The sequence below is a fragment of the Manis javanica genome, chromosome 2 (assembly GCF_040802235.1).
Source record: "Manis javanica isolate MJ-LG chromosome 2, MJ_LKY, whole genome shotgun sequence".
NCBI lineage: Eukaryota > Metazoa > Chordata > Mammalia > Pholidota > Manidae > Manis > Manis javanica.
Genome location: NC_133157.1, coordinates 222,990,449 through 223,017,537, shown reverse-complemented (window position 1 = coordinate 223,017,537; position 27,089 = coordinate 222,990,449). Strand labels below are relative to the sequence as shown.

The following is a 27,089-nucleotide window of genomic DNA, read 5'->3' as shown; positions in this document are numbered from 1 at the left end:
GAAGGCAGGGCCCAGCCTACAGCCACCAGGACAAGAAGTTTGCAAGTTACCTTCTCAGGGGTCCTGAACTTTTGCCACTAAAGAGCCCCAGAGGGCTGGGTTTGTCCACAGCTACCCCTGGTGACCCAGGGCCCCCACCCCACCTCCTCATCCTGCTGGGGTCACTGCCTGCCCCATCTCTGGGTAAACCCCCAGGTCCCACCTTACCTGCTTGTTGAGAGTGAGGCTCCACCCCCATTTTACAGATGGGGAGACTGAGGCTGGGATGCTGGGACCAGCTGAAGCCACATGGCCATGAGGGGGCAGTGCAAGTCCAGCCATCTGGCTCAGGTTGGCTCAGAGTCGAAAGCCACCTGCGCCCAGCTCTCTGCTCTGCCTGCAAGGCCCAGCAGTAAGGATGCCAGGAGGGGACTGCAGAGCCACGGCTGACCTTGTGTCACAGGCCAGCTGGGCCTGGGCAACAGGAAGCAGCGAATCCCCGTGGGCAGGTGGCCGGTGTGTGCATGGTTAGGAGAGTGCCGGCCAGGTGGGTTGGGGGCTGTCTGTGGCTCCGCCTATCTCGTCCCTCAGCTCGGCTGCTGTGTGGGATGGACAGCCCCTCCAGGGTCCTCAGGGATGGTGGGGAAACTGAGGCTTGGAGGCCAGTCCAGGATGGGCACCTCTGGCTTCCTGAGCCCAGGATGGCCTTGCCCAGTCCCTGCCCTCATGTGGTAGGACTGTGTCCCCTGTCCAGGTGTGAGTGGGCAGCACACAGCCAACACCCTCTCCTGGAGTGGGGAGGTGACCCCTGAGACACAAGATTGGGGTCAGTCTGCAGGGTTCATGTGTGGGTTCCCCCACCCCTCACAGTGATGGTGGGTAAGTCACTAACCCTCTCTGAGCCTCAGTTTCTTCACCATTAAGTGGGGGGGGGGGGCACAGTGCCAGCCTCAAGAAAGAGGTGTGAGGCAAGGGTCAGCTCAGGCCCAAGCCTGGAATTGGCAGCTCCTGGCAGCTGCATCCCCGAGCCTCCCCCCTGGAGCTGCAGGCCCCCAACAGGGAGGGAGGCCGGAGGGGGAAGTCTGAGAGGCTGCGGCACCAGATGTCACAGCCACAGCCAGGAGAAGTGAAGAGGCACTGTGGGGAGGGGGGGTCTCTGCACCCCCATCCCGGGGCGAGGCTCAGAGGGGCAGGACTGCTGGGAAGCTGGGGAGTGGCTGCAATGGCCTTCCTGTTCCAGCCTCCTGTGAAGTTTGCACATTCTTCCCTGAAAGACTGGGCTGGGGACAGGTGAAGGTCAGAGAGGAAGAAGACGGGGCAGGGAGATGGCTAGGAGAGAGTGCCAGGCTCTCACCGGAGGGCCAGAGAGCCACAGAGGCCCAAGTGGGCAAATGGCCACAACAGGGTGAGCAGGCAGGCAGGCCCAGAGCCCATAGGAGCCACTGCCAGCTGCCCAGGCAGATGGGCACAGCCAGAGCCCTGTGGCCCTGGCCCAGCACTGCCCACTGCTCCCTGCTCAGGCCTGGGTGGAAGGGGTCTCTCATCCCACTGGCTGGGCCCCAGCCCCTGAAGGTGGACACATTGGGTGGCAGACAGACAGGTGGACAGAACAGGCGCCTGGGAGGAGAGCCAGGGCATGTGTCAGCCAGGCAAAGCCTGGGCTGTGCAGTGTGGCACTGCCCCCATGTGCCCGAGTCTTGGTCCCTGCAGGTCTCTGAGGTCACACTGTCCCCTCTCTGCTCTTTCTATTCCAGCTGCTGCTGGCAACCCCAGGCAGCCATCAGGCCTGGATATTAGGGCCCCTGCTACCCGCTAGGTGGCCAGAAGAGTTCTCCACCTGCCCTCACTTGGAGCCCCGGCCCGCCTGGCCCCGCTCACTGCCAGACCCTGGCATGTCAAGGCCTGGCCTGTGCCTGCCTGCCCAGCCCGCAGAACCCCGGTGGCCGCGCGAGCTAGGATGAGGGGCCAGGCCGCTGCCCCAGGCCCGCCCTGGATCCTTGGCCCCCTGCTGCTGCTGCTGGGGCACCGGCTGTGTGCGGCCTGGGGGGCCGAGCCGTGTGCCACTCTGGTGCAGGGCAAGCTCTTTGGGTACTTCTCTGCGGCTGCTGTGTTTCCTGCCGACGCCTCACGCTGCTCCTGGACCCTGCGCAACCCAGACCCGCGGCGCTACACGCTCTACATGAAGGTTGCCAAGGCACCCGCGCCTTGCAGCAGCTCCAGCCGCATCCGCACCTACCAGTTCGACTCCTTCCTGGAGTCCACGCGCACCTACCTAGGCATGGAGAGTTTTGACGAGGTGCTACAGCTGTGCGACCCCTCAGCGCCCCTTGCCTTCCTGCAGGCTGGCAAGCAATTCCTGCAGATGCAGCGCCTGCAGCCTCCCCAGGATGACGGCCCTAGGCCCCCTCGGGGGCCCCCAGGCCCCAGCGATGACTTCTCAGTGGAGTACCTGGTCGTGGGCAACCGCAGCCCCAGCCGCGCTGCCTGCCAGATGCTCTGCCGCTGGCTGGATGCCTGTCTGGCTGGCAGCCGGAGCTCGCACCCCTGCGGCATTATGCAGACCCCCTGTGCCTGCCTGGGCGGTGACACCGGCCATCCTGCCAGTGGCTCGCTGGTCCCCCGAGGGGATGTCTGCCTGAGGGATGGTGTAGCTGGTGGTCCTGAGAACTGCCTCACCAGCCTGACTCAGGACCGAGGAGGGGATGGTGCGCCACGTGAGTGACCGATGAAGGGCAGCCTGGGGGCAGCTCTCTGGGCAGAGGCCAGGTGGGAGAGGGTCTTTTCTTCAGGGCTGAGTACTCCATCAGGGACGCCAGGTGCACGGTGATAAGTGTATGGCTGGTGCCGCAGGCAATGGCCGGGTGCGGCTCAGGGCCCCAGGGCCTGCTTGGCGCCCGACAGGTGAGTGCTGCTTGCTGCGTGTTCACGGAAGGAGTGAAGGATGGCTCTGAGTTTTCCCAGGATGAGAGAGTTCTCAGCTCCTGTCTGGGGCAGGGTCCTCCTGTTTTTGCAGGCAGGATGATTCTAATGGACCAGCAGGCTGCCGTGGCCTGTGGCTGAGGTCTGCCAGCGCCTCCAGGGCCATGGGCTGCATGGAGAAACAGTGAGCAGCGGGATGTTAGGAGATGTGGTCAGGAGAGGGAATCTGGGGACTGCATGTGGGATGGCGATACAATCCATTTATCCAGCAGCTAGTTCCTGAGCCCCTGTGAGGTGTTCTAGGCACCAGGGACACACAGTGAGAAACAGCAAGAACACCCCGCTCTTGTGGGTCTGCCTTCTGTTGGGGGGAGGAGGGGGCCAAACCGCCAAACACTTGAAGCAGAGAAGTCTGACGAGAGGAGAGCATCTCAGGAACAATGCAGGGACGGAGTCCCCAGTGGGGCAGGGCTGCCATTTCCAGAGGCCAGGGTTCCCAGACTGGGGGTTGTGCTCAGGATTCTGGGAGAGGTGCAGGTGAGACTGGAGAGGCTGGAAACAGTCCTGCAGGCTGAGGAAAGGGCAGGGCAGAGGCCGGACCTGGTGCTGGGCAGTGTGTCTGAGTCCACCAGGGTGTCTGCCTCTGGGACAGTTTGGGTTTTCTTTGGTGAGAAGGTACCCAGTCGGCCCGATGGGACACTGCCTGGGGCTCAGGGGGCACTGGGGCAAGAGGTCAGCCCTGTACACGCTTGAAGATGGAGACCCCCTTGCAGGATGCCCGGGGTTTCCTGGGAGCATCTGGAGGCTGTGACTAGGACAGGGAGGGCAGGAGGGGACAGCTCTTCTCAGACTGTTGAGATTGAGGCCCCAGACAGGCAGCTGAACATGTGTGCTGGGCATCTGGGGCCGGGCCAGGCCAGGTGTTCCATGCTGGGTGGGTCACTGTGGGGCCAGGTGACATTGTGCAGGACCCTTAGCCTCTCCTGAGCCAGTGAGGCCCATGGACTCCTCAGAAAAACACCTTTAAAGGCACAAGATAAGCTGTGCGCAGGTGCAGCAAGAGTCAGTAACGACGGGCACGGTTCCACTCATGGTCCCTTGGCTGTAGATGGCAGACGAGCAACCCCCTGAAGCAGTGAACGCAGCTGGAGAGGAGCAGGGGAGAGAAGGGGCCTGAGCAGGAGGCAGGGGCTGGTGGGGTATCCAGGAAGCCAGCAGAAAATGCCCCACCAAAATGAGGGGACGTGAGGGCATGGCAGTGGGGCAGGAGGCTGGCAGGGCTGAACTTCAGGTTGAGCAAGACAAAGGTCGCTGTGGCCTTGGCTTGGGCAGTGTCCACAGAGTTTTAGAGTGGTCCTCAGGGCGGGAGTGGTCCTGGGGGAGGGGGCAGTAAAGGCAGAGAAGCGGGGTGGTGGCTGGTCGGTGGGGACAGGGAGGCCAGGGCAGGGCAGAGGCCTGTCCATCCCTCTGCTCTGCCCCTCCTGGCAGTCACTTCTCCCAAGCCTCAGCTTCTCTGTCTGGAAAGTGCTGCCTGCTTTGCAGGACTATCTGTCACCCTGGATATGAAGGCCCCAGGGCCAGGCCCAGGCACCCAGCTTACAGCCCTGGTCTCTGTTAGCGTTGTGGGCAGCGACCATATGGGGGAAGTGCCCAGGATGCTCAGGAGGTGCAGACACTACAGGGAGGAGAAGGTCAAGAGGATGGGGCCGGCATGACATATGGGGGGTGAGTGGTGACAACATGTGTCATGGAGGGAGCCAGAGCTTCACTCTGTTCCTGAGCACCTACTGTGTGCAGGCCCTGCAGGGAGCTGGGGCGGGATGGCGGCAGGCCTCCAGCCAGAAGTTGTGTGTCATCTTGAGAGCAGGAGGGCCACTGGAGGGCTTGAGTGACACGTGCAGGAGAAGCTGGGGACAGGGCGGAGGCGCAAGGCGTCTGGGAGGGAGCTGCCCCGGCCTGGCCGCGGCAGTGGGGAGGGACGAGGGTGTGGGGTGGGGCTGCTGGGCTTGCTGACTTGGGTTGGGCAGGGACAAAGGAGGTGGCGGGACTACCCCCAGGATTCCTGGCTAGGAATGAGATCATCAGCTGAGGTGGGGATGCAGTGGGGAGAAAGACCCAGGGGTCACAGTGGGACTTGAGTGTAAGATGCCCATGGGTCACCCACCATCAGTGGGACTCTCCTGTGAGAAGGGGCTCTGGGCCCGGAGCACCAGGGCAGGACCAGGATAGGTTCGAGTTCCAGCCTGACTGGCACTCAGTGGGCCCCTGGGCCAGTCCCATCAGCCCTGTCCTCCCCTCAGACCCCTCATCTTTAAAATGGAAAGAGTAAAAATATCTTCTTTCCTTATTTCATGAGGAAGGAGGCTGTGTGAAAGTGTGTCTCAGCAGAAGTGATGTTAGTGACAAAATACCAGTTCTTCTGTTTATTACTAGTAGGGAAACCAACAGGCTTGGGGGCAAAGAGACTGGAGGAGGAAGGGGTATCTGGAGATGAGGGCAGGGCGGGGCTTGCGCTGAGATTCTGAGAAAGGGAATGTCTGAAACAGGTGGTCAGAAAAGGGTGGGGATGAGGGTGTACATGTACTTGTGTTCATGCACCACATGCATGTGTGCGAGTATGTGTTCATGTATCCATGAGTATAAGTGTGTGCATGTGTGTTCACACATGCATTGTCAGTATGCGCATTGTGCAGGCATATGTGCATGACTGGTATGCACACGTGTACATGGATGTGTGCAGTACATTGTGCACTGTGAGTGAGCATGTGCATGTGTGCACTCACAGTATGTACACATGTTCGTGCATGAGTGTGCTTTGAGACTGGGGGCTGCAGGGCCAATTTCAGTGATTTTGACAAGGCTCAGTGTAGAGGCTGGGGCGCTGGCGGTCTTGTGGGGAGACCACGTGGAGGGCAGTCGGGCTGGAACTGCAGGCCACAGGGAGGAGGGAGCCTGTCGGCACTGGGCAAGCCTGTTGTCAGGCCCAGAGGCAGCTCAGACCCCAGCGCCTGCACCCTGGACCCAGAGGGCCCCGGTGCTTCTGGGACTGTGGGAATCGAAATGGCCTGAGCAGTAGCAGGAGCAGCGGTGTTCTGAGGGTTTCGTCTGTGACAGAAGCATCCACGTTGGAACAGGTTTTCCCAGCAGCACAGGAGACCCGGAGGGAGCCCTTTGCTGGGGCTGCTGCCTCTGCCCCGAAACGCTCCTCCCCATGAGGCTCCTGTCTCCAGTCCCTGCTCACCTGTCGCCTTGTCGGCGAGGCCTGCCTCAGCCACCCTGCCTCGCTTTCCCTTCCCATGGGGTGTGCCGCCCGTGAACACCCTGGACAAGTCCCCGTGTTTATTGGTCCATTCCCTGTCCTCTGACCTTGCTAGGATGGAGTTACCACAGGACAGGCATGTTTGTCCCCTTAACCAGTGCAGCCCCTGCACATGGAACGGCACCTGGCAAGTGGCTGGCACTTGATAAATGCTTGTTGAATGGAATGAGGCACAGAGATGTTAAGGCAGTGGCCAGGGTCACACAGCTTGTAATGGGTAGGCAGACAGCTGAGCCAGCTCTTGGCCACCTAGGGGTCCTACCTCGGCTTCTCTTGCAATGAGCTCTGCTGGGAGGGCTGTGCAAGTGCTTGCACGTGTGTGTGGGGGCGGGTCCACATGGGCCAGAGAGGCCCATCAACCATTCAGAAGACACACAGCTGAGCTGTGTGGGTACCAGAACCCAGATCTTGCTGTTGAGTCCTGTACCCAGGAAGCTTTGTCCCCTCATGCTGGCCAGGGGAGTGTGGAACAGGTACATCCCTCCATCTCTGCCCTAAGAAGGCCTCATGGGGCTGAGCTGGGAGCAAGCTGGCAGCCCAGGCAAGCCCATGGCCCATTTTTAACCCTGCCTCCAACCTGGCCTGTCCAAAGGCCACATGGCCACATCACGCATCCAACTTGGCAAGCAGTCCTCAGGCCAAAGCACCTGCTCCCTCTTCCCCACAGCCCCTCTGTGGCAGCCCGGCCCACTCCTGCTCTGGTCCTTTGGTGCTGTCCACCGCCCTCCCATAGTCTGTTTCTGCATTTTTCCATGACTGGTGAGATGGGCCATTTCTCCCAAGGGTTGTTTTAAATATTCATGTTTTAATTAAGGAATTTTATTGCAGAAGCGACATGCACGGCAATGAAAAAGCAGCATCCTAGGGGCTGGGAGCGTGTGCGTGCACACGTGTGTCCCTACATGCACATGTACCTGTCTCTATGTCTGTGTATGTCCCTGTTGGTGGGGGGCGTGGTGTACCCCCCTCCACCTCTGCCCTGGACTGTTCTGGAACCTGAGTGTACGGGTGAGTGACATCCTGGTAGTGTGGGTCAGGAGGCGTGTGAGAGGCTGATACTGGGCCAAGGGCTGCCACTGGCCCAAGGCCACACAGCCTTGCAGAGAGGTGGAGTCCCCACTGCTGTCTCCAGCCTGTCACCACTCAGCTGGGGTGCCCCATGCTGTGACACACACCCCTAGGAGCCCCAAGGCTTCCAGGGAGGCTGAGCGTTATGGCCCTGCTGGGGTTCCGCTTCCCAGAAAGATGAGGAGACCGGGTGTGGTCACACACCAGGCCTTCAGGCTTGTAATAGGCCACCCTTCCTAGGACAGGAAGCAGCTACCTGACCAAGACACGGAGCCAGAGAAAACCTATCACCCCGAGGCTGGGCCGGGTTGGCCAGCTCAGGGAGCCTGCGTCCCTTCTGGGAAACAGGGCCGGACAGACTGGCCCGCAGGGTCTGAGCGAGGCTAAGGGAGATGGTGCCTGTCACACGCCTGCGAGAGGTGGGGGCACTCCTTGTCCCCCTCCTCTGTGAAGGAGGGCTCTCAGCTCTATCTGGTGGCACCTGCTGAAGCTAGGCGGGCTGATAGCGGGAACTGTGGGCCCCGGAGGAGCAGCCCAAGTATCAGGACCTGCGGGCTGGGCCGCAGGGGTTTTTGGACAGAGGTTGGATTGGGAGGGGCTTCAGGGATCCTGTCCCCTGTGGTCCCCATTTGCACACGCATGCAGGCACTCAGAGGAGCCTGGTGCCTCAGGACAGGGCATAACTTGGTGGGGGTCAGGGGTTGTCACAGGAGCTCAGTGCAGTGGGTCCCTGGGGAACCCCACCTTGGGCAGGGGTGGGGATGGACCTGCTGGGCTGGGGAGACCTCTGCTGGAGGAGATGGTAAGTGCACAGCTCCCTCCTCCAAAGGGGTCCTCGGAAGCAGGGAGGCAGGGAAAGCCTGGCAAGGGAGGGTCTCCCAGGGTGCCCCATCTCAGCCTAGTTGGGGTGTGGGGGCCCGGAAGGCCACAGCCTCCAGGCTGGGGCACCATGGTGGGAAGGAGGCCGGGAGTCCTCTCCTGGGTGGCCAGGCCGCTGAGGCCATTAATTGGCTCCATTCATCCACTAATGAGATGGAAATGAGGCCTCCAGACAGAGGAGTCATTGAGTGGGGGAAGAATGGCGGCTTCTTTCCGGGCCTGGAGGGGCAGCCACCCCCCCACCACCGCCTTGCCCACTTCGCTGCCCCCTCGAAGCCCACCCAGCAAAGGGTGCCTGAGCACCCCTTCGCTGAGTCCCGAAAGGCCCAGCAGTGCTTTCCGGGGATTCCCTGTCATGGATGAGTTCCTTCAACAGGCATTTACAAGTGTCAGCTATGTGTGGGGACACACGTTAAAAATAAAAATGACAACAAAAATAGCAGCTTCCATTTCCTGAATGCTCATTAGTGGCAGGAGCACGGCAAGGCTTGGGATCAGTATGTGGCTGGGATTAGGGCTCCACGTGTGACGAGGGATCAGGGCTCCTGTGCCCAGGATCAGAAGGCAGTCTGTCATGAGGTTCAGTGTGTGGCCAGGGTCGGGCTGGGCCTGGGGACCTGGTCCATCCCCCCCGGTGTCCTCCCCAGCCTCGCATGGGCCCCTCCCCCTCCCCCTTTCCCCTTCCCCACCACATCCCCACCACCTGGGTCACCAAGGTAACCAGCCCCGAAATAGTGGGTGTTTTGGCAGCTGAGGCCCAACCTGAGTCTATCCTGGAAGACTGAGCGCTGCAGCAGTTTCCATGGGAACCGGGTGGCATCCTCCAGTCAGCCTCCTCGGACACCCTCTCCCCCACCCGCTGCTACTTGCCACGTCACTCAGGCTTCCACGCGGGGGCTGGGTGGGGGCAGGGAGTGCAGACAGGCAGGGTGTGTGTGCCCTGACCGCACCACCAGCCTATCTCCCTGGACCCCAGGCCCCTCTGTCCCTTTATTTGGCATTACGGGATAGGGTGGCTTTGCATGTCAGATGGCTGAGGCCTGCAGCTCTGGGGTGCGGCCCTGCAGTGGGACCTGGCTGGTGGACTTGAGGGGCGCACAGAAAAGCTTTGGGAGTCTGATGGTGGGCTGAGTGCCAGCTCCTCTATGTTCCTCTCCTTGTCAGCCTGCCTCTAGCTTGGATCTGCCCAATGGAGTGGTTATGAGGCTGCCCAGGTGGCCCGAGTGAGGGCATATGAAGGGGCAGCGATGGAGGCCACACATCTGGGCAGTCTTGGTGTCCTCCCTTCAGAGCTGCTCCCCTGCCCTCCCACATGCAGTGGAGGCTGTGCTGGGGAGTCCCCACTGCTCCCCCAGGGCCCATCTGCCTGTCTTCACTCATGCCCCGCCCCACCTGTTTAGGGCCCTCCCAGGATATCGCAGTCTAAGATAAGTTGGTTTTATGCAGTAGCCTCCAAACTCAGTCCTCACTCAGCACTGGAGACCCTGGCTCCGCCCACCTCCTCAGCGCTGGACCTGGGGCAGAGCTCCTGGAGTGGCCTCACCGCAGTCCTTGGCTGCCAGACCACCCCTGTCTCAGCTTCAGCTTGCTTCACTGTAAACAGGTTACACTGCGGCCTCCTGAGGTGGCAGGCACTCGGGGCTCCTGTGCTGAGGTTCAGGCACAGAGCAGGGCCGCCAGGGATGGGCTGGGGCCAAGACATCCCTGCCCAGGTCGGCCCCTGGGAGCCACAGTCAAGGGAGCAGCCTCTCATAGAGGAGGTGGGCCGGGCCAGACACCCTGGCACAATGCCAGCACAGCCTCCCTTCACCCCTGCAGGCCCCAGGCTACTCATTTGAATAATGGGGGTGGAAAGGCCTCCCTGGAGGGAACTCAGTGACCAGTGAGGGCATCGCCTCCAGACCCAGGAAGGGGCTCAGACCAGGCCCCCACGACCCCAGCCCAAGGATCCATGCAAAGTGCCCCTGCATGGCCCTGCCAGCCCTCCCTACTGCGTGGCCCTCCCAGGTCCTCCCCAGGCCTCGCAGCACCTCTGGGAACCTGGGGCATAGCAGGGTTCATGCCCTCCCACGAAGGGCAGCAACTGCGGTCCAAGCAAACCCTCCCTTGTCCCCTGCTATCTGGGGGCATTCACTTGCCAGCCCACAGCCATCTACTTGCTGTCTCACCAGCAAGGGTTCAGGTAGAGGACAGGAAGCTTGGTCCAGGGGAGGTAGGACCCATGGCAGGCGGGCACTGTGAGGAAAGGGAGAGGCGAGGCCTTGGCAATAGATTTGGGGCGTGGAAGGCTCTCCTTCCAGGCTGTGTGCCTGCCAGGAGGCGGCCCTGGGGAAGGCGGGTGCCCTCCCAGCCTCCCGTTTGTTTGCCCCTGGTGCCCCCTGCTGGTCGTTCCCAGCACAGGCTCCTAGTAGCCATGGAGAAACAGGAATGTGCCTGACTCCACTCACCTGGACACTGGATTTGCTCCAAATTAAAGTGGGTTCCCTGGGGTGAACGCCCACACCCAACCTTCCCAAGCCCTTTCTTGACATTTACCCTTATGCCATTGGTTTGGGAAAGTAGCTCCCATTTATCCACAGATGAGGGGTGTGAGGTCAGGGTGGGATGGACTTGACCTTCCCACAGCCAGTGGGCAGTGGGACCACCACGTGAACCTGGTCTTTCAGCTCCAGTGCCCCCCGCCCCACCCCACCCCTGTTCTTGGGCCCACCTGCTGGGATCTCCTGCTGTCCCCAAGAGATGGGGTCCAGTCCCCCAAGCCACCCATAAACCAAGGTCCAAGAGGCATGGGGACCTTTCACTTGGGCCAGGCGTGACCTGCTTTGGGTCAGCCCCATTCCCCTGCTGCAGCCTGGAGCAGTAAGCAGGCGGTGTGGGACAGTGTCCCAGCTCTGGTGCAGGTCCCAGTGCTGGCCTAGAAAAGCCAACTGCTAGCTGCTGGCTGCCTGGTAGGTGGTACAACGTCAGGGTGCTGCATGTGGGGTGCCAGGCTCATAGTGGGTGCTCGGTGAGGCTGCTCCCCCTTTTGGAGTCCACACCCAAAAGTGCACTGCTTCACTGGGAATGTGGGGGCTCAGACAGCCTGAACAGGATGGTGGTGGCCAGGGTCCTGCACCATGGCCTCTGGAGGGGAGGCCTGGGTGGAGCAGCCCCTTCCTCAGCCCATGAGTGCCCCCCCCCTTGCTCGGGCCCAGGATGAGTGGCCTCTGTGCTGCTCACTCCTCAATGGCTCCCCAGTACTTTGAGGCTTTCCTGCTCAGTGTTCTTAGTGGCACAGGGGCCACGAGGTCTGGCTTGTTAAGGCCAGGATGGAGGAGATGCTAGAGAGAGCTGAAAGGGGGTGGCTGGGGTCACAGCAGAGGGTGCAGAAGGGGCATGGAGGCCTGGGTGGAGGCCTCTGTCCCCATGCTCCTTCAGCAGCTGGTGGCCAGCTCGGCTGGGTCTGGGAGAGACTTGGCCTGGTGTGGCACCTGGTGTAGGACCTTGGCCCCCTCATGCCCCTGTGTGGGTTGGGGTGAAGAGCCACAGATCATGGCTGGAGAGGGGTGTGAGAATCTGAGGCTCAGGGAGACTGGACTGGGGCCATAGGAAGGTGTCCTGCAGAGCTTGAGGATCTGGGCCCAGGAATGAGAGCCCTACAGAAGGGCCCCTCTGCCCTCAGCCCCATCACCAGGACCTTATAAGGCAGTCATCGATGGGGGGGATCTTTCATTCATGCATTCATTCTTCAAACACACCCCCCTCCAACACCACCACCACCAGCTCTGCACCCAAAGCCCAACTGGATTCAAAGCCAGTACAGACCCTGGCACCCCAGAGGGACCCCGGGGAATCAGGGAGGGCTCCAGGCCCCCACGGCTGTCCCTGGGCAGACCCCTTCCCTGCACCAGTGTGCCTCCCAGCCTGTGCCGGCCTCTACCTCCGTGCCCATGACTTAGCCCCTGGGCCCGAACTTGGCCTCCTGGCTGAACCTCCTCCGGCTGTGCCCCTCTCCCACCCCCGGCCTTCCCATTTGCAGGTCTGTCAGGGAGCCTTGGTGCCTGAGGTCCCAGCCCTGGAGACCCCCATAGGTCACTCCCAGACACCCCAGCGCTGAGCCCCCGCCCTCTGGTTCCCACCAGGCGGCTGGAAGCTGTGGTCCTTGTGGGGCGAGTGCACGCGGGACTGCGGGGGCGGCCTGCAGACGAGGACCCGCACCTGCCTGCCCGCCCCGGGCATCGAAGGAGGCGGCTGCGAGGGGGTACTGGAGGAGGGTCGCCTGTGCAACCGCAAGGCCTGCAGCCGTGAGTGCGCCACCACTTGGGGGAAGGCGGAGGGCCGGGCCTGGGTGGGGCCAGGTAGAGGGAAGGCTGCCGGTTGCGGGAGAGGCCCAGGGAGAGGGCCTTACGACGATGCCAGGTCAGGTAGGCCTTGGCCTGGAAGAGAGGGAGGGCGGACCCCCGGGCTCTGAGGGGCGGGGACTATGGTGGGGCGGGGCCTTAGAGGAGGAGCCTAGCCAAGGGCCAGGCCTGGTTTGCAGGGCCGCCGGTGGAGATACGGGCCTAGGACCAGGAGGGACCTCTAATTAGGTGGTTAGGTGGAACTGCATGGGGCTTTTTTGTCATCTGTGGGACTGGGAATTTGGGGTGCACACAGAAGGCTGACTGCAGGGGTGTCCCCTCCTCCCCACCCGGGGAGCCCTGGTCAGACCTGACTGCCCCAGCTGCACCCTGCCTCCAGGATGTATTTCTCTAATAAGGCTCTAATGACCTTATGCATATTTTAGAGGCTTCCATAAAGTTAAATCAAGTTATAATGAGACTGTCATTCTTCAGGGTTTTTTTTCCCCTGATGAACATTTCCTGGGAAGAAGAGTTCCTGGGGTGTCTTGGAAGCCAGGCCCTGGGAGACGGGGTGCTGATGGGATGCTGAGGGAGGAGGCCAGCAGCCCCTCAGACCTGAAGTCCTGCAGGTGGACAGCGGTGGCTGCTGGCGGAAGAGCAGGAAGGGACGCAGAGCAGGGGCGAGGGGACCACAGGAAGGGGTCTCATTGTCACTAGATGCAGCTTGACAGCAGGCTGGGATGCCCTGGTGCTGGCATGCCTGCCCCCTGGCAGGGGACTGAGAGACACTGGGTGGAGAGCACAGCCCTCAAGTTCTAGGGCAGGTGCCCCAGGCGGCAGCCTGGGTGCTGACCTGAGCCTGCCCTGCAGCGGCCGGGCGCCCCAACTCCAGGAGCCAGTCCCTGCGGTCCACGGATGCCCGGCGGCGCGACGAGCTGGGGGATGAGCTGCAGCAGTTCGGGTTCCCAGCGCCGCAGACAGGTGACCCGCATGGGGCGGTGGGCTGACGAGGGCTCCAACTAAACAACTGTGAAGTGGGGAAGGTTGGTTTCAGGGGACCAGGCCTTTGGGCAAATAGATGCACTGGTGCTAATTCTAGGTGATAACTGATAATTTACCACAATCAGATTAACCTCTCAGGTTCCAGGAGCTTGTCTCCAGGCAGGCTGGCCTTAGGGACTGGTGTGAGGCCAGACCCCAGGGACCCAGAGGGACAGAAGGCCGCCCAGGGGGCCCCCAGCTTGGCAGGGGAAATGGCAAGTTCTTGGCATCAGCCCTGGTTCAGATCCCTTGGGTCTGCCGTCCAGCGGCCCCTGGGGCAGCCCTTCTGAGGGTCAGGTGGCAGCCCCGGGCGCGGAGGCAGCGGCGGGCTTGTGATGCTGTGGGTCTGGGCCTGCAGGCGACCCCGCCGCCGAGGAGTGGTCGCCGTGGAGCGTGTGCTCCAGCACCTGCGGTGAGGGCTGGCAGACCCGCACGCGCTTCTGCGTGTCCTCCTCCTACAGCACGCAGTGCAGCGGGCCCCTGCGCGAGCAGCGGCTGTGCAACACCTCGGCCGTGTGTCCAGGTGGGCAGGGCGGGGCGGCCAGCGGGGGCAGGGTGGCACTGGCGGCCAGCCCGGCAAAGGTCGCAGGGCCTACCAGTGCCCTCTGGTTCCCCGCAGTGCACGGTGCCTGGGATGAGTGGTCTCCCTGGAGCCTCTGCTCCAGCACCTGCGGCCGTGGCTTCCGGGACCGCACGCGCACCTGCAGGCCTCCCCAGTTTGGAGGCAACCCCTGTGAGGGTCCTGAGAAGCAAACCAAGTTCTGCAATATCGCCCTGTGCCCTGGTAGGGGAGAGGGAGGGCGTGGGGGAGGGGGTTTGTGCGAGGAAGGGCGGGGTGAAGGGGTGGGGGCGTTGGCCAGATGCAGGAGTCCCCCTGCTAGGGTGCTTAGAGGTTGGAGCCTCAGACTGTAATCAGCCTGTAGGTTGGAGACCCCGGAGCGTTCTCACTGGTACCGTGGGGTGGTGGGCCCCCTGGGGGCATTCACACCGGTGAACCAGGCTGGGCATGAGGCCCTGGGTGTTCACGCCGGCTTCCTGTCCCCTTTCTCCCCCTGGGCCGGGCAGTGGATGGAAACTGGAATGAGTGGTCCAGCTGGAGCACGTGCTCCGCCAGCTGTGCCCAGGGCCGGCAGCAGCGCACGCGTGAGTGCAATGGGCCTTCGTACGGGGGCGCCGAGTGCCAGGGCCACTGGGTAGAGACTCGAGACTGCTTCCTGCAGCAGTGCCCAGGTGAGGCCTCATCGGGGCTGGGGAGGGGGCCTGCTGAGCACCAGCAGGGAGGGATGGGGCCCCTGCAGGCTCGCTGTGGGCGGGGCATGTGGCCCCCGGGCCTGGGGGACCAGTGCCCAGCAGGCATTTTGTTCTGCATCCAGCTGAGCCGTTGTTTTTCTTCCCCTGGCCTCAATTTATTTTCTCCTCCTGGCTTCCTGCTCTACATCCCTGGATCCCTGTGTCTCTGCATCCCTGTGGCTCCTGACCTCACCCTCCTCATCCTCGTCCCTGTGCCTCTGCACCTGGCCATGCCGCACAGTGGATGGGAAGTGGCAGGCCTGGGTGTCGTGGGGTGCCTGCAGTGCCACGTGTGGGGGCGGCACACAGCGGCGGGAGCGTGTCTGCTCAGGGCCCTTCTTCGGGGGAGCAGCGTGCCAGGGCCCACAGGATGAGTACCGGCAGTGCAGCGCCCAGCGATGTCCCGGTGAGTGAGGAGCTGGGGGGGCCTGGGGCTTCACTTTGCTGGGGAATGACGGCAGGTGTCCTGGAGGGGCCTTCGCCTCCCTGAGCCTGCTGCCCGCTCTCAGCCCTCCTTGCCATGCCCTGCCCCTCTCACCCGCGCTGTCCCTGACCCCTCGGCAGAACCCCATGAGATCTGTGATGAGGACAGCTTTGGTGCCGTGATCTGGAAGGAGACTCCAGCTGGAGAGGTGGCTGCAGTCCGATGTCCCCGCAATGCCACAGGTGGGGGTCGGCAGGGCAGGCGGTGTGAGGGTTCCCGTCCCATCCTCACAGAGATGTTTGTCAGGCACCAAGACACCTGGCCCAAGGAGCTGTCAGCACAGGGCATGTGGTGCACGGCGCCTAGGCAGCCCAGTAGTGGTGGGGTTGGGGGGGGCACAGCCAGCAGCCACTGCATCCTGAGTGCTTACCAAGAGCCAGCACCTGCCCGAAGCCCATTTCGTGTGATGTGCAGTGAGGTCACCCATTTACAGGTGGGAAACTGAGGCACAAAGAAGTTAACACACTTGCCCTGGGCTTGCAGGACCAGCACTGGCCTTGCTGCCAGTGGTCCTAATACTGTGCACCTCTGGGGAGTAAATGGTGGGGGGACCCAAGTGGGCTCGGGGGAAGGGACCTGGCTGTGCCAAGGCTGGTCTTGTTTGCCCCTCTTATTTGAAGGAATGCTGGCAGCTTGTGTGCCCTTGTTTGCTGTGTGACATTCAGGAACTGACTTAGCCTCTCTGAGCCTCTGTTTTCTCTCTGTAAAACTAGGGCACTGTGGGGCCCTGGCGAGGGCTGTGGTAAGGAGTTGGTGGGGTGGTCTTGTAGGGTGGGGATGGCGGTGGGACTGTGTATTCCCCCAATTTTCTTAGACACAATACATGTTCTTGGTAGTATATTGGAAACCCAGAGAAGCAAAACAAAGAAGATACGGGTCACCCAGTGGTGTGCATGGTCGGCACCTGTGCCCTTATTTCCCTTCATTTTGATCTGCACCTACCGGGGCGCATGTGACCCCACCCGCCACATGGCTCTTGGGCCGTGGTGTTGTGACGGTCGTCTGCGACTCTCACAATGGTGGGCACACACCATGCCCGCCAGCCTGACGATTTCCTGGGACTGTATTCTGGGTCCTAGGTTTGCCCGTACTTAAAGCTGTTAATGCCTGATGCCAAAAGGCCCCCTCAGCGTCCCCAGCACTCCGGGGCCTTCCCACCCCCCTGTGGGTGGAGCTGGGCAGGGGGCCTAGGCTGCTGGCTGTTCCTGGGGCTCTGGGCTGGGAGGGGCTACAGGAGAGGCCCTGGGGTGAACTCTGAAGTCCCTCACTTGGCCGAGACCTCTGCCTCCATGCAGGTGGGTCTCTGAAGGTGTGGCCCCTGCTGGGTCCTGGGCACCTTACTGCAGCTCCTGACTTGCAGCAGCCGCTCTGAAATGTATTGAAAGAGAGACAAGGGAGTCCCGCCCTGTGTAGGCCCTGCTCCCAGCGTGAGGCCTGGGGCAAGGCCCTGCTTCTGGGGGCCCGAGGGTCACTTCCCGGGGGGCTCCTGCCTGGGAACCGTGGGTGGGCTTCCTGCACTGGTGTGGGGTCCAGCTGAGGAGAAGGAGGCAGAGTTGATCCGCTGTCCTGCCAGGCCTCATCCTGCGACGCTGTGAGCTGGATGAGGAAGGCATCGCCTACTGGGAGCCCCCCACCTACATCCGCTGCATCTCCATCGACTACCGAAACATCCAGATGATGGTGAGGGCACACCCTGGAGTCTCTCGGCCCGCTCATCACTCCAGGGCACTCTTCCACCCTCTGTCCACAGCGGCATGCCCTGGGGGCACTAGTCAGCAATGGCCACTGGCTGGGGGCTGCAGAGGACCCTCTAGGTGTGGGAGGTCCCTGGTACCTGCCATGACATGTCCTGCAGAGTCATGGCACATAACCCCCTCCATCTCCCCCAGACCCGGGAGCACCTGGCGAAGGCTCAGCGTGGGCTGCCTGGGGAGGGGGTCTCCGAGGTCATCCAGACACTGGTGGAGATCTCCCAGGATGGGACCAGCTACAGTGGGGACCTTCTCTCCACCATCGATGTCCTGAGGAACATGACCGAGATCTTCCGGAGAGCATACTACAGCCCCACCCCCGGGGACGTGCAGGTGAGCTCCCAGGAGCACAACCAGGACACCTGGGAAGACGGATAGGGAGGGGTCCTGAACCCAGCCTTACACAGAGCACAGGCCCGGCTGAGGCTGGGCCCCGAAAGACTTCAGACTGAGCCCTCACCCTGGTCACACCCTGAGCCCTGACCCTGGTCACACCATAAGCCCTGACCCTGGTCACACTCTGACCCTGACTTGTCACACCCTGAGCCCTGACCCTGGTCACACCATGAGCCCTGACCCTGGTCACACTCTGACCCTGACCCTGGTCACACTCTGACCCTGACTTGTCACACCCTGAGCCCTGACCCTGGTCACACTCTGACCCTGACTTGTCACACCCTGAGCCCTGACCCTGGTCATACTCTGACCTTGACTTGTCACACCCTGAGCCCTGACCCTGGTTGCACCCTGAGCCCTGACCCTGGTCACACTCTGACCCTGACTTGTCACACCGTGAGCCCTGACCCTGGTCACACCCTGAGCCCTGACCCTGGTCACACTCTGACCCTGACCCTGGTCACACCCTGAGCCCTGACCCTGGTTGCACCCTGAGCCCTGACCCTGGTCACACTCTGACCCTGACCCTGGTGCCTTATTCTCTGCTCACTGGCCCTCCTTCTTTCCAGAACTTTGTCCAGATCATCAGCAACCTGCTGGCTGAGGAGAACCGGGACAAGTGGGAGGAGGCCCAGCTGGTATGGACACCAGTCTAGCTGATGGGCACACAGGGATCTCTGGTGCCTCCCTAGGTCCCAGGCTAGCCTGGGTGGAGCCCTGAGGCCACATCCCAGCATGGCCCCTGCCAGTCATGTGACTCTGAGGTGGTTGCTTATCTTCTGAGCTTTGGTCCCCCCAGTGTCAGAGACGGTAGCTCACCCCGTGGGGCTCAGTGTGCATGAGGGCACGTGTCTGCCATGTGGGCCATGTTGAGGTCACTGAGCCTGGTGTTTCTTTCTCGCCTGGAAAGAGCAGTCAGTGTCCCTTTCTGCTCAGACTGGCCTGGAAACGGCCACCAGCCTGTTCCCAGGACAGTACCAGTGTGGGGGCTGCGGGTGCCCAGACACCCTGCTCTCCTCCCAGCCTGGATGGCTGCCCTCAGGGCTGGAGCACAACAGCCCCTCCGGGCTCAGTGTTCAGCTCCACAAAACGCAGATAGACACTTGCGGTCCAAGCTTGCTTTCAGGTTTGGGTCCAGAGTCTTGGGATGCTGGGGAATGAGCCGTGAGACCTTGGTAGGGCCAGCGAGGGAAGGCGGCAGTGGGGGACGCTGGGGAGGGGGAGGCAGAGGACGGGAAGGCGGCGGGGGCGCAGGGGCCTTCGAGGACACCCAGTGCAGTGCGCAGGTGGCAGGCAGTCTCTGCGGGCTGCTCCCCACCGTCTCTGAGGCTCCCTGCCCCCCCCTCACCCCCACCCCAGATGGGCCCCAACGCCAAGGAACTATTCAGGCTGGTGGAGGACTTTGTGGACGTCATTGGCTTCCGCATGAAGGACTTGCGGGACGCGTACCAGGTGACAGACAACCTGGGTAAGCCCACCTCTGGTTCCGTGGCTCCTGCGCAGGGCCCTTCCCATGCTGGTTTCCAAGACTAGGTCTGTGTTTGCTGGTGCACGAACTCAAGGCCCTGGGGGTCAGGGTCTGTTGTGACCCCAGGAGGGAGTCAGCATGTGGTGGCTCAGACCCAACAAGGTCCTGGAGCCCTCGAATCCTGGGACATGCCAGGGACCCCAGTCCACAGCCAGCCCTTGGCTTGTTACCCTCCTGGGGTGGGGGACCCTCTTCCACTTGTCACCCCCAATGCCTCCTTTGTGCTGGGACAGCCTCACAGGTCTGAAGGCAGAGCTGTACAGCCACGCCCTCCATTCTCTGCCCCGACTCAGGAAGTCAGAGGGCCCAGGTCCCCACCCAGCCCCACGTGGTGATGGGAAAGGAACGGTGCCCTCCTTGCCGGGATGCCACGGTTGACGGGCCTGGGACCTGGGAGGGGAGTGGGGGCCATCACAAACATCTACCACAGTTCTCTTTAATGGTGGTCACCTGTATCCCCTTAACAACTCCTGCGGGCCAAATTTGTCCAATCGTCCCCATCCTGAGAGCCCCTCCTCGGAGTCCCCATTAGTCGGGGTCTGTCCTCACAGGGGGTGTCCCGGGGTAGCCTCTGGACCCAGATGGGACCCAGTGAGCACCAAGGAGGGAGAACTTCCCCTCACGTGTGAGGCACTCGGCCTCGTGGGCATGGGCTGCACTGTAGGCCTCCACACACCTGGGCTTTGCACAGACCCCCCACCCAACTAGTCGGCATGGCCCTGCCCTGGGTCGGACAAGCGGCCCCCCGTTTGTGGCCTTGGAGGCCCCCGGAGCACCGCCCCTGCCTTTCTGAGGGGCTCAGGATCCCAGGGCTGGGGTAGAGCTGGGAAGACCTCTGGGGCTGGGGAGCAGGGACCTCATCTCACAGGTGGGAGACCAGGTCTGGGGGCCCGGCGCTGCTGGAGGTCACCTGGTGAGTGGGCTCCAAGCTGGCAGGTGGGGCTCCCTAGTCCCACGTTGGCCTCTCTGTGGCTCTCCCTCCCCCCTCCCCTCACTGGGCTAAGCGCCCATCTCCCAGGGAGTGAGTGTGGGGCCCGGCAAGCGAGGCAGGATCTCAGCTCTCTGGTTCAGGACCCGCAGTGGAAGCTGGTTCCCAGGGGGCCCGGCATCCCCACCCCTGGAGGGGCGCTCGGGGGAGCCTGTTCTGGCTGGTGAGCATCCACAGCTGCCCACTTACCCCCGCCCACACCCACACCCTCCACACCCTCACACCTGCACACCCCCACCTACACGCCTACACACACACACACCACACACACACCTACACACCTACACACCTGCATGCCGATGTACCCCCCACCTACACATCTACACCCCCCACATACACCCCCACCTACATGCCTGCACACACACAACACACCCCCACCTACACACCTACACACACACTCCCCACACACACACCTACACACCTGCATGCCGATGTACCCCCCACATACACCCCACCTACACACCTACACACACACCCCACACACACCTACACACCTACACACACCATACATACCACCACCTGCACACCTACACACCTGCATGCCGATGTACCCCCCACATACACCCCACCTACACACCTACACACACACACCCCACACACACCTACACACCTACACACACCATACATACCACCACCTGCACACCTACACACCTGCATGCCGATGTACCCCCCACATACACCCCACCTACACACCTACACACACACACCCCACACACACCTACACACCTACACACACCATACATACCACCACCTTCACACCTACACACCTGCATGCCAATGTACCCCACCTACACATCTACACACCCCACATACACCCCCACCTACACACCTACACACGTGCGTGCCGATGTACCCCCCACCTACACATCTATACCCCCCCACACACCCCCACCTACACACCTGCACACCGATGTACCCACTGAGCTGCACACCCCACCCACCTTTTGCATCCCTCTACCTGTCTCCCAAGACCCCACCCCTGTGCCCTGGGGACCCACACTCATCACACAGAACCCCCAGAGTCTGACCCCCTCCCCTGAGCTCCTTTCCCTCCTTCTCGGAGCCCAAGCAGAGGAGGGGCAGGTCTTCCTTCCCCAGCCCCAGGGCCCCTCAAATTTTCCCCACCCTCCTGTCGAGCTTGGACCCCAGGTGCTGATCCCTCTCCGTGCCCCCCGGGGTCCATCTTGGGGTGTCAGTGTTCACACACAAGGCCCTCCTCTAGGGAACCTGCGCCCCCAGGGACCCCACAGGTCATGCTTTGGTCTTGTCAATTCCACCTCCTGACCACAGGCCCACTGGCCTCAGAGCTGCCCCTGTGCTGTGCCCCCCTGCCCCTCCCTTCCCTTACCCCCTTCTCTTACCCCATCTCCTGTCCTCCCCTACCTTCCCTATCCTTCCCCTCTTCTCCCCTCCCCACGCCTTCCTGTGCCCTGGATACACTCATCCCAGAGGAATCCAGGAATCTAAGGCCAGGTCTCTAGCCAACCGTGGCCTCCCAGGGAGGCTTGCTGCCACTCTGTTTGGAGATGCACCCCGCCCCTGTCCCGCAGCTGTCACTGCCCCCAGACCACCTATTTCTGCCACTGCCTGGCCTGCCATCTGCCCCCTACTGCTGCAGCTCCAGCTGTAGAGCAGTTGGGCGTACAGCAGGCACTCGGTCAGGGCTGAGTGAGTGAAGTTGCTCAGCGTTCTTTCACTGGTGATGCACTCGCAGGAAAGGTCCCTCCGTCCATCCGTGTGGTGAGCTGGGCACTTGGGGACGCCCATCCCTCTCCACAGAGCTGACCTCACAGGTGCAGGGAGGGCACTGCCGGGAAGCCGAGCCTGGAGGGGCAAGGGCGTGCGGTGGGGGGCAACGCGCGAGCCAAGGCGCAGAGGTGGGCATTGGTGGGCTTTGGAGGGTTTTGTCAGAGGAGGCCCCAGAGATGGGCAGAGGCAGGGCCCCCTTCCCCCTACACTTAAGGTGGCAGCTCCACACAGACCTGGGCCCGGGCCTCGGGGTGCCAGGTGGAGGGAGCCCAGGGTGGGCTGGGGTGAAGGAGGCTCAGAGGCTCGGGGCCTCCCTCCCCCGGGTCCTGTCTTCCCAGGCCTGTCTGCCGCTTCACCCCAGGGCATGCCTGGCTTGGAGAGCTGGACAGAGCCCCAGGCTGGGGTCTTCAGGCCTGCCCCTGGCTGGGGCCTGGTGGGGCCAAAGGCCTTCCGGAGGCCAGCCAGGCCCCAGGGCCAGCTTCCCTCAGGGAGAGGTCGGGAGAAAAGCCGGCCAACGCCACCAGCTGCCCCTCTGGTGTCTCCGCATGAGGCTGCATGTCCCTCAGCCTGTCCCCACCCCCAGCACCTCCCTTCCTGGGCCACCCCACTCCCACCCAGCCCATCTGGTGTCTCCTTTACTGCCCAGCCCTGTGAGGTAGGGTCTCTCCCTCTCCCTTTTACAGAGAAGCAGCAAAGGAAGTGGGGGCACCGAGGTGGGTACCACTCCATGTGGCCCCCCTCAAGGCCACAGAGCCCACCTTTGTCACCCTCTGGGGCCATGGAACTCAGTCCAGGCCTGGGTCCTCATGGGCAGGAGGCTCCCGCTGGGCGTGGGCGTGTCACTGAGATGCTAGTGGAAGTAGCCCAGACCCTGGGTGTGCCTCAGCCCCCTCCAGCCAGGCACAGCCCCACATAGTGTCCTGGAGGCCCAGGCCTGCTCCCCAGCTCCCCAGGGCCGAGACCTCTTGTTTCTTAACTGCTCTCCCTGTTTCTCTGTCTCCCTGTCTCTGTCGTCTCTGGCTGCTCCCCTCCCCACCCCAGTCCTCAGCATCCACAAGCTCCCAGCCAGTGGAGCCACAGACATCAGCTTCCCCATGAAGGGCTGGAGGGCCACAGGCGACTGGGCCAAGGTGCCAGAGGACAGGGTCACTGTGTCCAAGAGTGTCTTCTCCACAGGGCTGGCAGGTGAGGGGTGCCAAGGTCTGAGGGTCCAACCCTGGGAAGTTCCTTCTGGAGTCTGGCTGCTGCCTTGGGTGGTATCCATTTCTTCTTAGTGGTCCTGAGGTCACCTCCTCCAGGAAGCCCTCCATACCCTCCCTGTGTTTGGAGTCTCCCATGCACTCTTTGCTGAAGGGTCAATCAACCTACTCATCACAGGAAAGGAGAGGATCCCCCCTGGGGTCACACAGCAGGCAACTCTGGTTCCCAGTAAGAGGAGCCAGCCCTGCCTGTCCCCAGTTTTCAGGGACCTAGGCAGTCACCCCGTGGCAGGGGTGGGCACCACCAAGGAGCCGGGGCCAGGAGCTTCCCTTGCTGGAGCAGTGCCAGCCCGGGTGGCTCAGGAGGAGGGGGACCTGGCAGTGATCTCTTCCAGAGGCTGACGACTCGTCTGTGTTTGTGGTTGGCACTGTGCTCTACCGAAACCTGGGCAGCTTCCTGGCCCTGCAGAGGTGGGTGCTGGGGGCCAGGGGTGGGGTGGGGCACATGGGAGAGGCCGGGCCTGGCCCCGCAGAGGTGGCCGCTGCAGCCATGTGGGGCAGTGATGAGGGGGGCCCTGGGGAGGGGCCGCAGGGCTGGTAGGCTCCCCTGCCCCCTGACTCCACCTGCTGGCTCTGCCCCAGGAACACGACTGTCCTGAACTCCAAGGTCATCTCAGTGACCGTGAAGCCCCCACCTCGCTCCCTGCTCACACCCTTGGAGATAGAGTTTGCCCACGTGTACAATGTGAGTTCCCCCTGTGTGCACGTCTGCGCACGTGTACGTGATTCCCCCCATCTGTCCCACGGCGAGGGGTGGGGGGATGCCCCAGCTTCTCGGGCTCACAGCCGCCTTGTGGGAGAGCTGCTCTTATTCCTGAATGATAGGTGGGGAAACCGAGGCTCACCGAGATGCAGTGACTCGCCCAGGGTCCCACAGCAGGGCAATGTGGAGCCTTAATTCATCGCTTGTCTGACGCCACTGCCTGAGCTCTGGCCGTCGCACCCAGCCCCCCTCGGCCTGGCTGCTCCCTGGGCAGGAGAGAGCCATCCTCTCTGAGGGTGTGAGGCTGCCCTGGGCCTCACGGCCCTCATGGGGTTCTCTGCTGGGGGTCAGAGCTGCTGGGGCCAAGATGCCTTTGGACAGCTGAGAACCAGGAGCCTGAAGGTGCCAGCCACCCACCCTGGTTACCCAGCCACGACGGCAGCGCCAGGCCTTAACCCCAGGGCAGGGCTATGGGAGAACCAGCCTTGCTTTTTCCCACTGTGGGCTTGGGTGAGTCGCTCGGCCTCTCTGGGCCTTGGCTTTCTCCCCTATCCAGGGCGAACTGTAGGCTGGGGTGGGAACTCAGTAATTCCCGCCCATGCTCAGAGCCTGCTGCCCACCACGGTTCCATGCCTGTCATCCTGGTGCTGGTACACTGTGGCTGTGGGGCAGGGATGTTTGCTGAGGGCCTGCCTGTGCCCCCCTGACCCGTGCTCACTTACCCACAGGGCCCTCTGAGCAGGGTCTCCCTGGGACCCCATTTTGCAGTAAGCTGGACCAACCACCTGGGCTTCCCCAGATGGGCTTCAGCCCCTGCTGCCCAGTCCTGCTCAGGGAGGGGACAGAAGCTAGTTGCAGCCCCATAGCAGGGGTCAGGGGGGCTGGGCCAGTCCCTTCCCCACTCCAGGTCTCCATCGCCACCTCTTGGAGAAGCAGTTTAGGCAGAACTCCTAGCGCCCCCGTGGGAGGCCCCCCACACTGACCTTCTGGTGCTCTCGCAGGGCAGGCAGGTGGCCCTAACTTGCCCCCCTCTCCCCCAGGGCACTACCAACCAGACCTGCATCCTGTGGGATGAGCCTGACGTGTAAGTTCCCCTGCGCTTTGTGGCCTCGGGGCCCTCGGGGTGGGCGTGGGCAGGTTGCAAGTTTTGGGATCGGGCCACTTTCCCCTCATCCATCTGAACCTCAAAGATCCCTTCCTGCGCAGCTCTGGCTCTGAGGCAGCATGGAGCCCCCCAGCCCGCCTCCCGCCCCACGCGGCAGTCCACAGCCAGGGGAGGAGGGGGATGTGGAGGTCCAACCCTGGGTCAGTGACCGCTGACGACATCCCTGGCCTGCTCCATCCACCTGCAGTTGGCAGCAGCTGCGTGGGTGGGGTGAGAGACCCCGAGTGATCAAATGGGAAGCGGGCTGGGCCTCCTGGGGTCTTGGGCCCAGGTCCTTGTCTGGCACTGACAGCACCAGCTGGTGCCAGGCGCTCCAGTGTGGCCAGGACAAATGGGGTGCCTCTCCACACCTGGCAGGGCTGGGCTGTGGTGTGCGGTGCAGGGCCCTATGTAGGGACCCCTATCAGCGTGTCCTCCCCAACAGAGTAAGGCAGAGCGAGAGGTGATGGGCTCGTTTAGTCACTGGGAAGAGTGTGTGTCAAGGCCCGAAGGTGTGCACCCAGGTCTGCACCCAGAGGGCCAGAGGGCCCAAATTTCGGGAGCTGGGCAGGAGAGAGCTCGGTGGCAGGACGCTGGTGGGCCGGGTAGGCCTGGTGAGGGTCGGGCCCTTCCCCCAAGGGCTTTGGTGTATGGCCAGGCACCTGGGTGTCATTGTCACCGCTGGCCTCCTCAGTCTTGGCACTGCCAGGCCCTGGCCTCTCTGCGCCTCTTCCCCTGGCCACCTGGGGGTACAAGTGTGCTCAGCCTGGCCCCGGCCTGGGGGCACATGCCCTACGTCCTTTGTGCTCCAGACAGTGCAGTGATGAATGCGTGTCCTGGGAGGCCAGGGAGGCTCCTGGCATGGCCGACCGGAGGACGAGTCTGCCTGGCAGAGAGCGGGAGGCAGGCAGAAGCAGAGCTAGAGAAAAAATTGGAGGCTGGGGGAAAAGCGTGAGGCCTGGCCTGGGAGAGCAGGCAGGACAGGTGCAGGGGGAGGCCTGGAGGGGCGTAGGGCCAGTTTGGGGGGCTTTGTCACCAACTATGGAAGTTGCTGGGGAGATCAGCCCCTCATCTGTCGCCCATCCCTCCCCTCTCCTCCACCACCTGCCAGGGATGACTGGGCTCCAGTAGGCCGCTGCTCTGGGAGGCCGTGGCCCTCAGCCTCCCGCCAAACCCTGTGAGGGGGGCCACTAAAGCAGGTTCCTGTGGAAGCAGCAGGTCAGGCCACCTGCCAGAGACGGAGCCAGATGGATCGGGTGGCAGGCAGGTGGGGAGAGGTGCCTTTCAGAGCAGGTTCATGCAAGGCTCTGGGGAGGTAGTGTTAGAGCAACGGCCTGACACAGCAGTGTACTCCTGGGGACAAGCGTTTTGGCCAAAGGAAGAGGTGGTACGAAGGCCCTGTGGTGAGAGTGCGCAGGGTGCGCAGGGTCATTCAGCAGACACCACCAGCCTTCCTGCTCTGGGTCTGGGGCCAGGAGCTGGGCTGGGGGCGGCTGAGGAGGAGGCTAGGAGAGGTCTGGCCAGCCAGTGTGTCAAGTTCACTGAGCCACGGGCCCTCGCATGGCTGTGTGGCCTTGGGTACGTTCGCCCTCCAGGAACCTCAGCTTCAGGTCCTGCAGCTGGAGTCTGCCTACTTGGGGATGGGGGCAGAGTGGGGTGCAGGATGAGGACTGCACCCCGGTCACCACTGCTCCCCGCTAACTGTGGCCTCCACTTGCCCTCCCTCTACCAGGTGTGGGGTGTCTGCCTGCCACCCCAGCATGGATGAGTGGGACTGTTAAGGCCTCTGTGCCTAAGAGCCCAGGGCCTGGGGATGGCAGGAAGGTGCCGACAGCTGGGTCATGTGTGAGGCATGCTCCAGGCGGCATTTTGCACACAGACCTGGGAGCCTGGCTGCACTGTGCCTGTCACCTCTGAGGAAGCCAAGGCTCAGAGAGAACAGGGCCCAGCTGAAAGCTCAGGAGGGGACCCTGAGGTATCTGACCTCAAACTGGGTGGCTTGGGCCCCGGCGGTGGGGAACTGGCTCTGCACCCCACTCCCTCGCCTCTATGTGCTGGGGAGCTTCTCCTTCCATGGCTGGGCCAGAGGAGCCAAGCGTTCCCAGGTGACCGGAAATGGGGCCCAGTGACAGACCTCTAGGCCCCAGGTCTGCTTGCACCAGTGCCCAGGGCCCCAGTCCGTGCTGGCGTGGACTGTGTCTGTGTGTGCTTAGAGAAAAAGGGTCTGTGTGTCGATAGGACTGAGAGCGGGAGGGTAGGAGTCATCGGTG

At 62.6% G+C, this 27,089-nt stretch overlaps 1 protein-coding gene across 2 annotated transcripts in view; it reads left to right on the top strand.

The window, feature by feature from the left end:
* Positions 1-27,089, top strand: part of ADGRB1 (adhesion G protein-coupled receptor B1) — a 79,657-nt gene that overhangs the window by 11,079 nt on the left and 41,489 nt on the right. For both annotated transcript variants that reach the window (XM_073230237.1, XM_073230238.1), the window contains exons 3-18: positions 1,734-2,693; positions 12,286-12,447; positions 13,357-13,467; positions 13,886-14,050; positions 14,147-14,311; positions 14,593-14,757; positions 15,059-15,223; positions 15,382-15,483; positions 16,875-16,981; positions 17,191-17,385; positions 18,018-18,086; positions 18,808-18,916; positions 22,755-22,898; positions 23,308-23,383; positions 23,555-23,657; positions 24,716-24,759. In XM_073230237.1, coding sequence (XP_073086338.1) covers positions 1,937-2,693; positions 12,286-12,447; positions 13,357-13,467; positions 13,886-14,050; positions 14,147-14,311; positions 14,593-14,757; positions 15,059-15,223; positions 15,382-15,483; positions 16,875-16,981; positions 17,191-17,385; positions 18,018-18,086; positions 18,808-18,916; positions 22,755-22,898; positions 23,308-23,383; positions 23,555-23,657; positions 24,716-24,759 — 2,639 coding nt within the window. In that variant the 5' untranslated portion in view covers positions 1,734-1,936. The remainder of the gene's footprint in view (positions 1-1,733; positions 2,694-12,285; positions 12,448-13,356; positions 13,468-13,885; positions 14,051-14,146; positions 14,312-14,592; positions 14,758-15,058; positions 15,224-15,381; positions 15,484-16,874; positions 16,982-17,190; positions 17,386-18,017; positions 18,087-18,807; positions 18,917-22,754; positions 22,899-23,307; positions 23,384-23,554; positions 23,658-24,715; positions 24,760-27,089) is intronic.